The 16,807-nt window shown below is 41.2% G+C and overlaps 1 protein-coding gene across 1 annotated transcript in view; it reads left to right on the top strand.

Annotated features, from left to right (window-relative positions):
- Positions 1 to 16,807, top strand: part of LOC101467831 (corticotropin-releasing factor receptor 1) — a 97,414-nt gene that overhangs the window by 35,099 nt on the left and 45,508 nt on the right. Inside the window, exon 5 of the mRNA XM_014410645.3 lies at positions 8,295 to 8,380. Within this exon, the coding sequence (XP_014266131.1) occupies positions 8,295 to 8,380 (86 nt within the window). The remainder of the gene's footprint in view (positions 1 to 8,294; positions 8,381 to 16,807) is intronic.

Genomic DNA, 16,807 nt, shown 5'->3' with positions numbered 1-16,807 from the left:
TCATTCTTAGATTGTACGTTTCCCAGTTCAGCCTTTGATCCGATGTTAGTTTTATCTAAAAAGAGCCAAGCAGCTAATTTAGTTCTGTGCACATATCACAAACACATCCATCATAACGTTTTTACCTACTTTATTCATCCACATAACACAGCAAACATAAAAAGTGCCAGATGTGCACAAAAATTCAGACATACATTCTTAAATCAGTCCTCAACTCCAGTTCTTGCTTACAAAGAGCGAAAACAAACCTCCCTCTATTGTATATATAATTCAAGTTTAATGTATTATTATTACCAACACGCACACAAAAACACCACCATAATAGCATCATTTTAAAAAATGTCTCTATAACATACGCACATAATGAGCCAGTGGCTCGTGCACATTTGCTTAACATGCAGCCTCAGTATGAGACTGCGAGGAGACACAAATCTATGAGAGGGTTTTGTCAGGAAAGGGCAATCAATGCAAATATTGTGAATGGAGGAGCAGCTGCAGAGAAGGTGTCTATATACATATATTGAACTTTATGCACTTCAAAATCCAAGAGAAGGTCTGCAAACATAATTTCTTTCTACAAGTTAAAAACAAAAAGGTCAGCATGATGTCATCAGGGGTGAAGTAAACAGTGCTGTGCTGCTGTTTATTTCACAAAAATCCAAATTTGGTCCTTTTTCTTATTTTTAATATTCGTAAACCAAAACTATTCCAGGTTTCGAGGCATTAACTGTCTCCTTCTTCTCGCACGTGTCAGAGAAACATTCAAAAACAAATCAAAGAGTTTAGTCATTCTGTGTGACGGGGAAATATTTGCCAGTTGTGTATTTCAGCTTCTTGCACTTGCACACTGAAACAACACAAATTTTCCTATAAACGTACCATATTAACAGTGCCGGGCATTAAATCCACCATAATGTGCCTCCGCCGTAAAGCTCCCCTCACCTCTTCTCATGCAACTTGTCGAGCGATGCCAAGAAATTATCCCGGGCTACTTAATTCCCTTATTACATAAGAAATGCCTCCTGTGTTACTGAGGTTTAACAGTCATAAATCACTGTGTGGTCCAGTGCCAGAAAGAATTCATTTCAAGGTCATGCTGCTTAATTTGAAAGCTCCACCATTTCTACCTTTAATCTCTTGGCTCTGCATGAAGGTGATGTCTCAGTGCGGTCGGGTTTTCTTTCTGCTTTTACACACTTGCTTTGTAAATCTTTGTTTTTGTTAATGTGCATTGTTTTTTTTCACAAAGTGACTTTATTGCTTTGACTTTAATAAATTCAGATTATGTGTGACCAAGTGCCCCGGAGGAAAGTTGTGCACTCATGCAGTGCCATGTAAAGAAGCTTTGTTATAAAAGAAAATGTGTCTTCAATGAGAAGATTTTGTTTGGCTGTGCAGTGAAAACGTGCAAAAAAAGCAAAAAAACTGATTTTTACAGGAATGAAAACACTGATAACCTGTTGTTTATGTGTCCACATCTCAGTAAAGGCTTACTTAAAATTTTAAAAACTATGAATTATGTGCATGGTCAGTCCATTAGGCAACTTTGTCGGTCTTAACTTTTGACATTGACGTAATCGTCCACAGACAGATTTTAAAGCTCTCTAGGATATTGCATTTGGGGTTTAGGGAATATCACAAGCTAGGTAATCTTGATTGGGGATGACAGTCCCTTTACACTGTCAACATCCTATTTTTAACCAGGTCATTGCACATTGTTGCCCTCAGGCAACCCAATCCGATTTTATCTCTTCCCCTCCCTGGACATTTATGATTATTAAAACATGCATTTAGGATTATCAGCCTCCATCTCAGGTGTCCGCATGCACACTGACGGGAACGCGTTTGATGTTTGTTATTTCTGTTTGCCTTCATCTTTCATCTTTTTAGCTTATCTTGAGGATGGAGCTGATAGAGGGGGTGAAAAATAAAGCTTATGCTTATGTGCTTAAGACTGCAGTTCCTCTAATGGCCACTTGAGGCTTGCTGTGAAAGCAGGTTAGTGGCTTGTAATCACATGGGTGAGGGTCAAATTGAGAGGTGTGCCTACCTGTAGTTTTCTTTATCCCTGCTCTGCTAAAAGTGGGATTTAGTATTTTAGTAGTAAAATCTAGTGTAGCAGAGCAAAGGAAAATGAATGAGCTCAAATAACTAAATATTAAATAAATACGATGTGATTTGTTTCATAAGTTCCAGTAAGAAAGATTAAATAAGATGTACTTTATCACAAAAGCTCCTCTGGAGCTTCAATTAAATAGGATAGTTCAATAAAATATAATATATGACAGCACAGAATATCTGAATAAGATAAGAAAAATAAACTTGGCCAGCTGTATCCTGCTGTGTATAAGCAGATGTTATATGATGATGCTATCGTGGCTGCTTTTCAGCCTAAAGCGAGAATAAAGGTGGAATTTGGCATGTGAAGCTAAAAAGCATCATCAGCTTAAATTCAACCCCTTAAACTAACCTAACAGTGTGCATGGATGCCGCATGTTGCTTTGCACCAGTCTAACATAAGTGACCAGTCATAACACTTCAAACTAACCCGCTCCGTAATCTGCAGAGGTGTTAATGGAGCTGAAGGCTTGACGGGTCACCCTGCTAACTTTAAACCTGAACAAAAAGCTGAGTTGTACAAGAATCGCCTGGTGTGCAGATGTTACGAGGGGCCTGTGTATTTACAGGGGTCCTGACCTCTGTAAACACTGTCTTGATGCCTTCATAGGCTCAGTCACTAGTTTCAGGTCATATTGAATAAGTCATGAAGTCCATTTGGGAACTTATCGTCATTATTAGTCTGAAACGAAGGAGACCTCCATGTCCAATGAGCATGCAGCGTCCAATAAAAGTGTTTGCCTCTGGGCTTTGTAACGGGAGCTCACCAACCAAAAAACTATGCCACGGGGGCTACGTCCATCTTTTACGCCGTTAATGATTTCCGTTAATGTCTGCCTTTGGGTGTCTACTAGTCCTCCTTCACCTTTGATCACCTGACTGGATCTCTGCTCTGTGTTTTTGACATCGATGCTTTTTCAAGCATTTGTGTGTGATTTTAGTGGAAAGATTTAGAGGAAAGAAGAAAAGTTCCATTGTTTATGGATGTTGACAGCTTTCTGACATTCAGTCTGAACAACAAAAAGTCCACTGTCACTGAAAAAGGTGTCCAATGACCCTTGGAAGCGACCCGCTCCGAGATCGGGGTCAGACCTGTCCATAAAAGTCTGGAAAATGTTTTGAAATGGGAGAGGTGACACGTGCATACGTGACTTCACTGCCAATTATCGCCCGACGGAAAGTCTGACCTGAAGATTGAGCTGCGGTCCCTAACAGCGCCCTAACGTGATTACGTGGCAGGCGGCATATCTAACTTCATTTCAACCATGATAATCATCAAATTAACTGAACCACAAGCGTACATTTCAACGTTTGATTCACACACTTGCAGCAAGCTCCTGCAGCTCCCCTGCAGGTAGCCCCGCATGTCAAACACCCACTCTAAAAAGAGTCTCCCTTCAACTTGAAATGGCCTCGTTTGAGGTCTTTCAGTTCCACGATGTCCCACTTGACGGATTTAATTTCCGTCATCTTTAGAGATAATAAATGTGAAATGACAAATGTGAAATTTGTTCCAGATTTACCGTGTCCTGTGCTGTGACACGGCGGGCCTGAGTGGAAAAATGTAATTTTACTCATCATTTGTCAGTGCCTCCATATCAACACCCCCTCCACTTTGTATTATCCAGCAATGTGGAGAAATCATTATTTGGGACTCGCTTTTGATTTTTACCCTCAAGTGACCAAGACTGAGTGACAGTCTTTGTGTTTCTCATTTCTGGATTGTTTCCTTCATCTGTGACAGATACTCTAAATTAATCTGATGCACTTATTTTGTTTCTGTTTTACTTCCATTCATCCAGTTACATCCACTTCAGGATTATGGGGGTCTGGGGCTTTACCCCAGCAGTCATAGAGCAAGAGGGATTCACACCCAGCATCTTCATGCTGTGAGGCAGCAGTGCTACCCACTACACCACCACGCTGCCCTTATTTCCCCTTTGTTTGTGTCCCTGAACACTTTTATTTATCTCACACTGACTTGTGTCTGTGCAAAATCAACACATTCCCCCTTTAAAGGGGTGAAAACGTCTGAATTTGGATTCTGGCATCAGTTTGATGCTCACTCCAGAGAAACGCGTTCAAGTCTTGCACATCGAACATGTTTACACTTCATTGTTATTATTTTTTAACATGTTATTGTGTATTTTGTGTTCTTTCTGGGTACCCAAAAGCACACAGCATCATCAAGGACCACAGCCACCCAGCACACCAGCTGTTCTCCTTGTTACCATCTGGCAGACGTTACAGGAGTCTGTGTTTTTACCACCTAGCCGTACGACACCTCAACCACAATATTTAAACACACACACTACGCTCCACAGGATGCACGCAGACGCTGTCCTACAGTTTCACAGATACATACTACGCTCTGCACTGGTCACGTCATTTTTATTAGTATTTAAATAGAAATAACAACCCTTACTCCGTGCAGTCCTGCACTAACTGACACTCAAACTTTGTGCTGTTCAGTTTGTACTGCTGCTCACTCCTGACACTTTATCTCATTTAAGATTTCTTTTTCTGTTTATACAAGTGTGCACATGTATTTATACTTAGTCTGTTAACATTTTTTACTATATTTTTTGCTGTGTTTTATAAATATTGTGGTTTTTTTTTTACTATTTTTACTGTACTATACTGCTGAGTGACTGTCTTCTGCTCGTCAAATACATTTCATTGCAATGTTGACGCTGTGCTAACTTGCATATGACAAATAAAACTGAACTGAAACTGCTTCTAAAGTGTTAGCCCTGCAATTGGTTGGTGTCCTGTCCAGGGTGGACCCCACCTTTTGCCCTACGACAGCTGGGGCAGTCTTCAGCCCCGCAGCAGTTAAGAAATTGGACGGATGGATTAATAATTGTCATTAAAACCAGCTTTCATGTGTTCATATGCCATCTTGTCCTGGCTGATGAGTTTGGACACCATATATCTGCTGCAGACACAAAACATGCTTCTTGTTTAACTACTTTACTTTCAGAGTCGTGCTTTTGCAAAAAACGTGACAGCTGGTGTCCTTGAACACAAACAAACATTTTTTCATAACTGTCTCACATTTTCTTCTATGAGACTCAGCTGTGCAGTGTGCTCGTGTCAGTTCAACATCGAAATGTAGACGAGCCGAACCTCTGACAGTCATTACAGTCGGGCTCTCTGTGTGGGCTCTCAGTCGTCCCGGTCATGTTAGTCTGGAGTGGTTGAGTCAAAGGCAGCTTCTCAATCCGCCTTTATTGGCCTGAGCTGAAGAACTTCTGAATAAAAAGTGAAACATGTTCAAGAACCTAAAAGTTTCAATGCCTTTTAGTGTTTAGTATTTAGTATTTATTTATTTATTGTCATTGTCAAGAACAATGAAATTGCATTTGGGGCTTCCATACAACCCAAAAAAAAGAAGAAAATAATAAATACCCCTTAAAACCCAAGTGTACATATTTAACCCAGTGTGACTCCAATGCAATAAGACAATCCTTAGCAATAATGTTCGTAGAAATTCAGACAAAGACCTGAGAAACATGACAAAATACAACAATGCAACCCATTCAATATTATTGTACTGTGAGATATGATATCAGATATGATAGTTATCTATTTAAGAAAGAGGGGGGGGGGGGGGCAGGAGGGGGAAGAGAATAAAGATATGATGCACCAATGCAGACCAGTTCATTGCTATTAAGAAGTTGGATATGGTTATTGTCCGTGAGAGGGGGGCAGAGAGTTCAGGAGCCTCACAGCCTGTGGATACAGGCTGTTGGCCAGTCTGGATGTTCTGGCCTGTATAGACCTGTACCTTCTCCCTGAGGGCAGCAGATGGAAAAGGTGGCGCGCAGGGTGATGTTGGTCCCGCAGGATACTGTGCACCCTCCTCAGACAGCGAGTGGGGAAGATATTACTGATCTCTGGCAGACTTGTTCCAATAATTCTGCCAGCTTCTTTCACCACCCGCTGGAGTGCTTGCTGATCGGCCTTGGTGCAGCTGGGGAACCACACTAGAAATCCATACGTCAGAACGCTGCTGATGGCACAGTTGTAGAAGTTCAACATCAGAGATCTGGGAATGTGTGCGCTCCGCAGTCTCCTCAGGTAGTAGAGGCGCTGTTGGGCCTTCCGTACAACTGAGGTGATATGGTTGCCGCAGGACAGGTCCTCGGTCACAGTTACCCCCGAGGACCTGTCCTGGGGCAACCATATCACCTTTGAAGGTGTTACCAGTGAGCGGATCCTGAAGTGAGACCCAAAAGAGAGTGATTTCCTTTCAAATGGCTTTATTGTGCAGACTGAGCAACATGGGAGGATAACTCTGAGAGAGAAGGAAGGAGAGTCAGTCCTGACAGAATCGGACGCTGAGCTGTTCATGAAATGTTTCAGGAGGTGATAGTGAGACTTGGTCAGGATGTTTATTTGGGGAGAGTGAGCCAAATGTGAGAGACCGGGACTCCACCTGCAGATGGAGCTCAGATGAATCCAGCTCGAGAGATTTAGAGAGATGTTAAAGCACAACAGATGACCAGTGCAGGACCATGACAAACAGAAGTCTGGCTGCTGTTGACTCAACCATCTTAGTCCATAATCAGCGGCTCTCTCTGTTTCTAAATCCAAACATCTCGTTGTGGATGTGTAATTGTTCGTGTCCAGGAGCAGCTGGATTTAAGCAGGAGGCAGAGATGATTCAGCAACACGATAAAACAAACCGAACATTTCTGAAGTGGCACGTAGCCGATAGGACTGCACAGTTTGTGCTTTCAGCTAAACCTGTAAACTTAAACAGATCAAACTTTATTCACTTTATTTAATGATCTCAGACTGCTGTCACCTGCACCTTCGCACTCCTTTGGCCTGAACACCTTGGGGAGCAGATGGGTCGCTCATTAAATTCTTCAGTTTTTCTTACGCATCGCTTCAGAGATAATTGTCTAAATTATTATTTACTGAGCTTGTCATATTATTGCAGATTTTTATTCCCACCGCAAAGAAAAAACAACCACTTAAATATCCTCGACCTCCGTGTGTGTGTGTGTGCAATTCTTGAGTATTTATGACTATATCCACTTTGACCTTTGACCTATTTTAATCTGAAATCGTTTTGAGTGAAAAGTATGATCCTCATTATGTATTTTTTTTTTAAATTTGTTATCTCTGACCCATTTAATTTTACATATGTGTGAATAGTATCATTATTATTTACTCCATAATCCTCAATTTTGCAAACATTAGACCAAAGGAAAGCTATTTTATTTTGTATATTATTAATAGTCACTTTATTTTAGGCCACATGGATGCTTCGTATATTTTATACCATAACACATAGACTGTTGACATGTCTGTGCTGACATTGCATCAGGAGTTCTCCACATGCAGCCCGTTTGACTCTGAGAGCAGTGGGAGACGGCGAGCACCTGCACCCTTCAGTGCCTTTCTCGTGACTGTAGGATGGGCTAATTGGCTTGGGATACACAAGTCCGCAGGGTTCTGCAGGACACATATCAAAGACAGATCCACATAGGAGACAGGAAACAGGGAAGGAACTGGAAAGTACTTTATTTTCTGAATATCTGCCAGAGTAGAACAGGCTGTGGAATTCGATGATTGGCTAACCGTGGTAGACCCTTCTCAATAAACTGAGAAGCTCCCTAGAGCCCAGCTGCTGCTGCTGCTGCTGCTGGCCCGTCTTCCACCGACTTTGAATCTGCTCGTTACAACTTACCCCCCGGGGAGTGGTTTGTGTCTATTTTTTCTGCATGAATCCGTATTTCAATAAGTGATTTTCCAGAAGCTGCATCTCCGTTTTTACCTATTTTAAAGTTTTAAATAGTAATAAAACTGTAATTCAGGAGTACAGTTCTGTCCTCAGCTCCAGCGTCTGAAACAACAGGATGGACGTGAAGCGTACGTCATTTGCGGCTAAATCGTGGGCCTCAATTTAAAGAATAATGACAGTGCTTAGGCAGAAGGGTGGTAGACTGTTCCAACTGTGAAAAATCACAGCTTGTGAGACTTTCTCTAATGATATCTCTCCCTATTAGTCTCAAAGCAGAAAAAGGTCACAGTGCCACTACGAATCGAGCACAAATTCCCATCTAGGGACACGAGGCCAAAAAGGAAAAGGCAAAAAAAATGTGATAAATGAAACAGAGTCTCCTCATCTGGTCTTTCTTCTTCTCTTGCTCTCTTTACAGATAATGTTTATAGGCGATGTCTTGCAAATGGGACGTGGGCGTTGAAGGGGAACTACTCCATGTGTAAGGCCATCCTTCACGAGGAGGTAAGAGTCAGCTGTCTGCACGTGTCTTGATTAATGTGGCCTTTAGGGAGGATCCTAAAAGTGTGGAGCCTACTGCATGGTAATCAGAAACAGACAAAGGCAAGGTTAGTGGTGGAAGACGCCGCTTTGCTCGAGGCTTATTGGAATATTTATAGTAAATATGACTTCGGGGTTTGTTTGCCTGCAGACAAAAGAGCGAAACATCACTGAAAATACGGCAGATTGCCCGAGAGCATCTCTTTAAGGAATCTACTTGTTTTGATTTTTGCACTGCAGCGTGCTTTTAATGTCACCTTGCCCCAAGTTATTGAGGCGTCGCTGGTTTCAAATGTAGGTGGAAGCTTTAAATCAGCTTATCGACCTGCAGCTTTTTCTCTTCTGAAACACGGGTTTCATTTAAAAGAAAAGAAAACTTCCTCAAAAGAAACAACAGTGATTTTTCTAAACAGCATTGTCCTCCGGTGATGTGAGCGACTCGTGAAAGCCGAGAAGAAAACAGCCAGTCAGCACGCTGCTGTTATGGTCCTGCTGTGCTCTACATTTTAATCATTCACGTTTTTTTTCTTCCACTTTTTCTACTCATTTTTTTTTTTGTTCGTATCCGATGCGTCCTCGTGCAGTGTTTCGAGTGTTGTAAGTGCTCTTTTTCCCCCCTAAGGACTGAATGGTCCTGATAAAAATGCAGAACATGCTGAACCAAATCGAGCAGGAACAAATACACATTTCAAGTATCATTTCAGGGGGTCAAGTACTGCACTAGACCCCCTGAAATTACAGATACACGCGAGGCAGACAAATGCACACTAGGTGACCATTGTCATTGTTGCTTTAAAACACCACCTGGAGCAAAGGTAGATGGTAAGATTCAGCTTTTAGTTCCAAAGTCGACAGAAGGTTGTGTTTGTTCGTTTGTGGGTTTCGCCGCTGTTTGGCTTCACGTGCTTTTATTTACTTCACATACCTATTTTTTGTGCCTTCACTTTATTTCCACGATACAGAGCGCAAAAGATGGATGTATCCACTGTCACGTTAACTTGATTTATAAGCCTTTGTCCTATTAAGCGATCAAGTCCATGAAGTAAATCAGGAAACCATTACTGACGTCATATAGCGAGGGAGCAGAGGATCGTTTTCCCACAGAAATCATTCTGCAGCCACACTAATGTTCCCCTGGTGGCCATTAAAAAGAAGGCACTTATTCATTAGCTTCACTTTTCAGACCTGAAAGACACATCTGCTTTCCATGTGAAAATCTAACACCCAGTCCATTTAAATGTGATGGAGGGGATCGCAAACAAGCATTTATAATGTCTTATTGACTCTATTTGCATAATTGCGTGAGTCCTCTTCTGTTTCAGTGCACCATGAAAGTGGCTACTGCATTTATGCGCGTGCTCCTCTGTCTTCTCTGCCATTATCACATCTTTCTGAGAGAGGACGGGCGGAGCAGCAGGAGAGAAAAGCACTGATAGTCCTAACTAACCAGAAGCTAGTCTGGCTGAGAGCAGTCAACCTGATAACTGACAAAAAGTTGGAGTCTAAATCCTAATCCTGCATTATGGGATAAGACCGATGCTCTTTTAAAACACCAAAACAATGCCGGCTCTGCTCTCAGTGCTGTCATCTCACTCTTTCAATCCCAATCCCACTGCTACTACAGAAGATTTTAAACCTTAAATTGGCTTAAAATCTATGATTCTTCTTTTTTTTTATCAGTGCCGTAGTGCTTAGAAATCATAACTCCATCACAATGAAATGTTAGGGAATAGTGTCAGCTGTGGATTAATATACATCTGCTGCTCTAGTGAGCGCTCAGAGCAGCCAGGAGGTGCCCGCCTGATTTAGTTGGCTTGATTCGGTGGTTATTTGATTGTTTATTTTGCTCAATCTCACCCTAAGAGAACGGGTGAGGAGAATAGAATGAATTTAGAAACAGGCGACAAGTCACTTTTTCCTCCCGGTGTACAAAAGTTAAACCAAAATATCTTTAGAATATCTCTGAATTTGCAGTTATTTATTTATTAACCTTTATTTAACCGAGAAGTGAAACTCCTCAGAGTGAGTAAGATCTGTTTTGTGAGAGTGAGCCCACAAAAGCATTAATCTTGCATGTTTTTTGATGATGTAGTAGAGAACTAATTTCTGAGGTATTTCTGGCTTTGCTTTCCTCAGACATCTGGAGAGGCTGATAGTAGAACCGCTGCTCCTTTGCATTTAAAAAAGCGAGGTAATTCAGACTTCTAATCACGATCCACCCGGCTGCCTTCAGTTGGAGGTTTACAGGCTTGTCTAGCTCACAGAAGACCCAGAGGTGGACCCTGAACATCTCACTGAGATTATATATGCAATCGGCCCTGTAAATGCCTCAAGATCACCCAGGAGGAGCTGGGAAGTGTTGCCAAGGAGGAGAGCGTCTAGACGGACTTGTTTAGCCTTGGAGGGATTTCTATAATGCCATTCTTACTCTGAAATAGGGGCTCCATTAACACATTCGCCTTACACGTGAAAGATCCCCAGTTTGAAACTGGGAGCAGACACAAACTCAGCTTCAGTGCATCACAAGCTCAGCTAATTGGGAGGTTTGCATCAGGAAGGGCGTTTGGTGTCAAACCTGTGCTAAGTCAGCATGTAGATCCATCTGCTGTGGTGACCACTCGGGAAATAAGGGAGCAGCAAAAAGTACCGTCTCCATTCTTCCTCTTAAATACACCCGCCTGTTTTTCTATCCAGGGAAACGACTTTTAATGAGCAGAGCGCCATAAGATTATCATCACTGAAAGAATCAAAGACGTCGGCAACAGTTCAGGGGAGTGAAAAAGTATGTACTGAAATATTAGCAGCAGGTACAACAATTGGAAATATTGATTCAGTGTTGATTGAAAGGCGCTTTCTCAACATCAAAGTTGTGCCTGCTTTGACCCCGAGGCAACCTTTCCGACCTCAAGTCAATGCCGAGAGCAGAGCTGTTTGCCGAACACGATGTGTGTGAACGATTCAAATGAAAACGAAACAGTTTTAGTTTGTTGAAATTTAAAATATTACCCCACTCTCTGCAGGTTGTCAGCGCTACATGAAACAGAGACACGCTTACTTTGCCGCTGCATCACCTCTTATTTTAATGTACCCTTTTTAGCATTTGGAAACGTTTGCAGAGTGAATCTTAAGCTGTTGTGACTGACATAGGCTCTGTCTTATTTTTGGAATATGTGCAGAATGTGATTTAGTAAATAAGTAAGACCATGCCTGGAAAAGAAACATGAGCAATATTACCGTTGGATTTATAAAACATTTTGTTCTAACCGCCATGCATAAGCTTGTGCAATCTGCATAACATCCCTACTTCTGTATATAAGGAAATAGTTGAAGCCCAGGTGACGTAGAGAAAAATGTGAGGATGTTGTAAGAGAGAAGCCTGCACCTCTAAAGCACGAAAGTCCAACTGAAGAAACTGAAATGATTGTGTCCAAAGAGGAAATCAGAGAAAGTTGAGCTGTTTTTTAAGATGTTAAAACATTTAAGAGAAGGTCAGATAAATATTCTTTAAATGGAAAGGTTAAAGCCAACACCTTTCCATTTTGGGAATTAAAGTATCCGAGAAAACCAAATTAATGACCAAAAGACAATAATAATTGTTGCACACTTCCAGGCGTGCATGAGTTCAGAATTGTTCTCTTTACTTGCTCATTTGCAACTGCAAATACAAAACACAAGCACTTCAGTTTAGTGTAGCTGCACTCTGCAGGCTATCTGTGCAGTAAAACACACAGGACCCCAAAGCCGCCCGATTCAGTGCCTGCGTGAGCACCACCAGTGGGAATCATCATTGACCAGAATATTCTAGCTGGATTGCCAGTGAGCACAGTATGTGTCAAAATAGTAATAAAGAACTGAATGCATAACGTAACAATGATAAGAAGGCCAAACACATGAAATTATGGAGGGAGGGAGGCAATATCTATTACAATACTTTCATCTTGTCCACCCATTACATGAGTTTCACATAATTCTAATAATAAATAGTAGTATTCATTTTAAAGACTTGTTTAAATTCACTAAAACAGCCAGGCCTTCATTTGTTCATACGCAGGCACCTCTAAATCTGTAAGTTAGTAAATGAGGCTCATTGTGTGGATGGCAGCTTACGTATGAACCAAATTCAAATTCAAATTCAAATTTTATTTGTCACGTACACAGTCATACACAGTACGATATGTAGTGAAATGCTTGGACAACTGCTCGTGACCTAAAGAAAACAAAAAAGGAAAAGGCTATGAATAAGATAGGAAATAAATATGAAAAATTAAAAAGGGTAAATTTAACTAGGAAGGAATAAAATATAAATTAAGGTTAAAAATGAAATAACTGTACAACACAAATTAGAATGAAGGGTAAATTTAACTGGGAAGGAATAAGATAAAATATATAAATTAAAGTTGAAAATAAAATAACTGTACAACAAAATACACAATACACAATATAGAACTATATAAGAATGTATGAAGAAATCTAAATATAAATAAATATATACACAATAACAGCAGCTGTACAAGTATTAACCGGAAATGAAGAATATAGTGACCAGTGTTGTGCAAAAAAACAATGTGTGCAAAACCAAAGTCCAGAAAGTCCAGTGTGTGTGTAAGAACCATATGTGTGGGTCAGTACTGTGTGGTGGTGTGATTGAGAGACCGTATCGCCTGCGGGAAGAAGCTCCTCCTCAGTCTCTCTGTGTTGGTCTTCAGGGAGCGGAATCGCTTTCCTGACCTCAACAGAGAGAACAGTCTGTTGTTGGGATGGCTGAGGTCCTTCACGATCTTCCTGGCCTTGGTCCAGCACCGCCTGCTGTAGATTGAGTGCAGGTCAGGGAGCTCGGAGCGGATGGTGCGCTCAGCTGACCGCACAACCCTCTGTAGAGCTCGTCTGTCCTGCATGGTGCTGTTCCCGAACCAGGTTAAGATGTTTCCCGCCAGGATGCTCTCTATGGTGCACGAGTAAAAGTTCCTGAGCACCTTGGAGGGCAGTTGGAAGTCTCTCAAGCGTCTGAGGTGGTAGAGACGCTGTCGGGCCTTTTTCACCACAGTGTTGATGTGACAGGACCATGACAGGTCCTGCGTGATGTGAACTCCGAGGTATTTGAACCAGTACAGCCTCTCACGTCCTCGGCACCAATCTGATACTTATTCCAATAAGCAGGACAAAAATGCAGCTTTCAGTCTAAAAGTCCCAGACTGGACTCGGTGTCACCGGGAAGCGTTGAGATTTGAAAAATCTACCTCTCGGATTAATATTCACCTGTGAACATTTCTCAACTACCTTAAGTTTTGCTTTTAAAAGTATTAATTGTAATAATTATAATTAATATATGTTCATTCTTAATTAATACAGCCTCACAAAATCCCCATTTTCTTGGTTGCCATGAATGAAGACCCTCAAACAAAATATCCGTCTTATTAAAATACACAAAAACAGAATAAAACCAGCAGACACACAGCTTTTTGTTTTTTTGAAAGCAGAGTTGTGAAGACATGCTTTCGTGTAATTAGGTTGGCAGTTAGTCATTTGTACTTTATAGATCTGTGAGGATGAGAAAACAGAGTTTGGAGCGAGACCCTTCATTTACTGCCTTTTTTTTTTCCACGGACTGACTGATCCATCGATCCCTTCAGGAGATGGATATAGAGCGTCTCACCTTTTACAAATATGTGTCTCAGTTTTTCTTCCACCAGGTATCAGCAGCGCTGTGATTGACATCAGAGGAGAGAGGGGGGACGTGAAGTAGCTTCCCTTTAAAGTTCAGGCTGTATTGAACCGGATATTCAGCGGTTCCACTGGGAGAAGAAACTGAGTGGATCAAAGGCTTATTAGAAAGTTTGTTTGAGGAAAAGAAGAATCCTCATTTCCTTTTGGGTCTTCCTCGAGGTTATTTTCTCAAATATAAGTGTCTTTGTTGTTTCTTATAAGGAGAGTGAGTCAGGTTTGGTTTTATGGCCCACACATTTTGTGAGACCCGAGGCTACTGGTGGTGGTGGGTGGGTCTTATATTATCTTCTTGCCATCCACCCCCTCCTCTCCTTTCAGGCTCAACTCGGTTCTCTCGTATCCATTTGAAAAACCTCCCATTTTCTTGATTTATACCTAGAAGTGTTAGCCTGCTCTACAGAAGTGCCTGTTGCAGAACTGATTCACGCACGTTTTTTATATCTATACACAAATGTCCATACACTGCATGCAGTAGAAATCAATGCACTCTTTGGTTATATGCGGTTAGACCTTTGGAAGAGATCTTTGTATTTTGCTCATTCACACTGAACGCATCATTGAATAGTGCGTGGAGCCCGAGGATGACAGCTTTAACAAAAGCTAACTGGAGTCAACAAACCGCAGTCAGATAAATGAAAGCACGTTGGAGGTGTGGTTTAAAGCTTCCTCTGATTTGTAAAAATACTCAGGGCTTTTCAGTCTGACGCATCTTCTTGAAAAAAGAGCTCTGAGGAGATTTGCATAAACCCAAAAAGTACCGTTAGAGATTTAGTCCAGCAGTTACTCTTCATAGAAGTTGACTTTAAAAGTTACTAAAGCCTTAAATGATTCACAGGACCTGGTTAACATGAGGTGACTGTAGACATAAATATCACAACTGCCTGCTGGAGTCTGAACACTTCTATCACGCTGCTGCCTGGGGAGATGTTATGTGGGCTAGTGCAGCTAGAGATGAGCTCTATGGGGAGAACGCAGCACCGTGACGCAGTGTAAGAAGGTCCTTCATACATCGTGAACTCGTCATGTACATGGTGAAGCACGGCGGTGGTGGCACCAGGATTTTGGCTGATTCATGGAGGGTGAAATTCATTTGCAAATTTTAACAAATTGTTTTGAAACACAGTGTCCAGGTTCTCAACAATGACACCGCTGGACACATCTACTTAATGTCAATGTGGATGATGATCTTGGGGACTGTTAGTTATTGCCAATAGTTTAGAGATTTGTAGTTTGTTTTACCTTTAATGCTTTTAATTATTTTACAATATTATTAGATTTATATTAAAATTGATTTGCCCCACTCTAGTTATGACTTTTATTCAGTGGGGATGCAGAAAATGCATAAATGTTTCTGTGGTTGTTGCTAATCTGTTGCTAACTCTGTTTTATCCTGCTGGAAATGTAGTTAATAGAACACAGATTAGAAAAATGAAAACTGACAGTCAGTAATTTGTCTCTCTGTCACTGGTAACATTAATTTAAACTGAAATGATTTTCACATCGCCTTCATCAGAGTCAAACCTGAACATACTGAACATTTGAGTAGATTTTTTTTTTGCCAGGATTACTTTTTGGCTTTATTTGCAGTACCAACATTATATTTTTGCCTTTTTTATAGCTTTCTTATAAATCGACCCATTTTTTGTAGCACATTGAAATTATGTATCCAGTGTCTCTTGAAGAGCCTGATTGTGGATTTAGGATTTATTCAACCAGCTAATTCAAAGAAAACCTGGCTATGCTGAGCTGGCTATGTAGTGCACTGTTGTAGTGTAGTTGTGTTTGAATCACACTGTTTGCATTCTCTCCATTCCCTGCTCCACCTGGTGTTGACACCATCCGTAATTAGCGATCACATGGTTGGATCACCAGTGTGGAGTTGACTGCCCAACTCTACACTGACTCCAAAATTACCAAAGAAAATCCAACTTTTGGAGCAGTCCAGACCAAACCAAGGCTGTACATCCCACTGATGCTTCTGCTGTGTCTCTGTGGGTCATGCTAACTTGGCACTCTCAAACTTTGTTTAGGGGGAAACGATCCATCACACAAATCTGTTTATAACACTCTGATTAGTGCAAAGCTCCTTGCAGCTTTCCTAAAAGTGATCTTTGCACGAATCATTTTAAACATCCTCTGCACCCAAAGCGAAATGCAGATATTTGACACGTTGCATTAGCTGCATTAGTGATGTCCGGCGTGCTTAGCACGCTTGCTTTTTGTGACCTCGTCATTTCCCTGAAAAGGAGGTGGAAAGTGCGAAGTTGGCAGTACACAAAAAGCCACAATAGGCTTATATAATCCAAAATCATCCTTTAACACAACAGCAATACCATGAGCTGACCTCAAAGTGCTGCTCACATCCTGAGAATCTGGCTGAGCTGAAGCGGTTCTCTGAGGACAAGTGGTCCAAAACTCGTCCAGGACATTGTGCAGGTCTACTGGCAACACTTGTCAGAGATAACTGATGCCAGAGTTATTAAATTAAGATATTTAATCCAAGGATTCAACAACTTTTTTTACACCAGATTTGTGAATGTTTAATGTCATGCTCAAAAATTGTGTGTGTGTGTCTTTACTTGTGATTTGGATAAAGATCAGATCACATTTTATGAATAATTAAAGCAGAAAATTCCACACATACTCTTTTCTTGCCGCTAACCGCTC

The sequence above is a fragment of the Maylandia zebra genome, linkage group LG8 (genome assembly GCF_041146795.1).
Source record: "Maylandia zebra isolate NMK-2024a linkage group LG8, Mzebra_GT3a, whole genome shotgun sequence".
Classification (NCBI taxonomy): domain Eukaryota; kingdom Metazoa; phylum Chordata; class Actinopteri; order Cichliformes; family Cichlidae; genus Maylandia; species Maylandia zebra.
The sequence above is the reverse complement of the archived record's forward strand: the minus strand, read 5'-3'. Positions and strand labels throughout refer to the sequence as shown.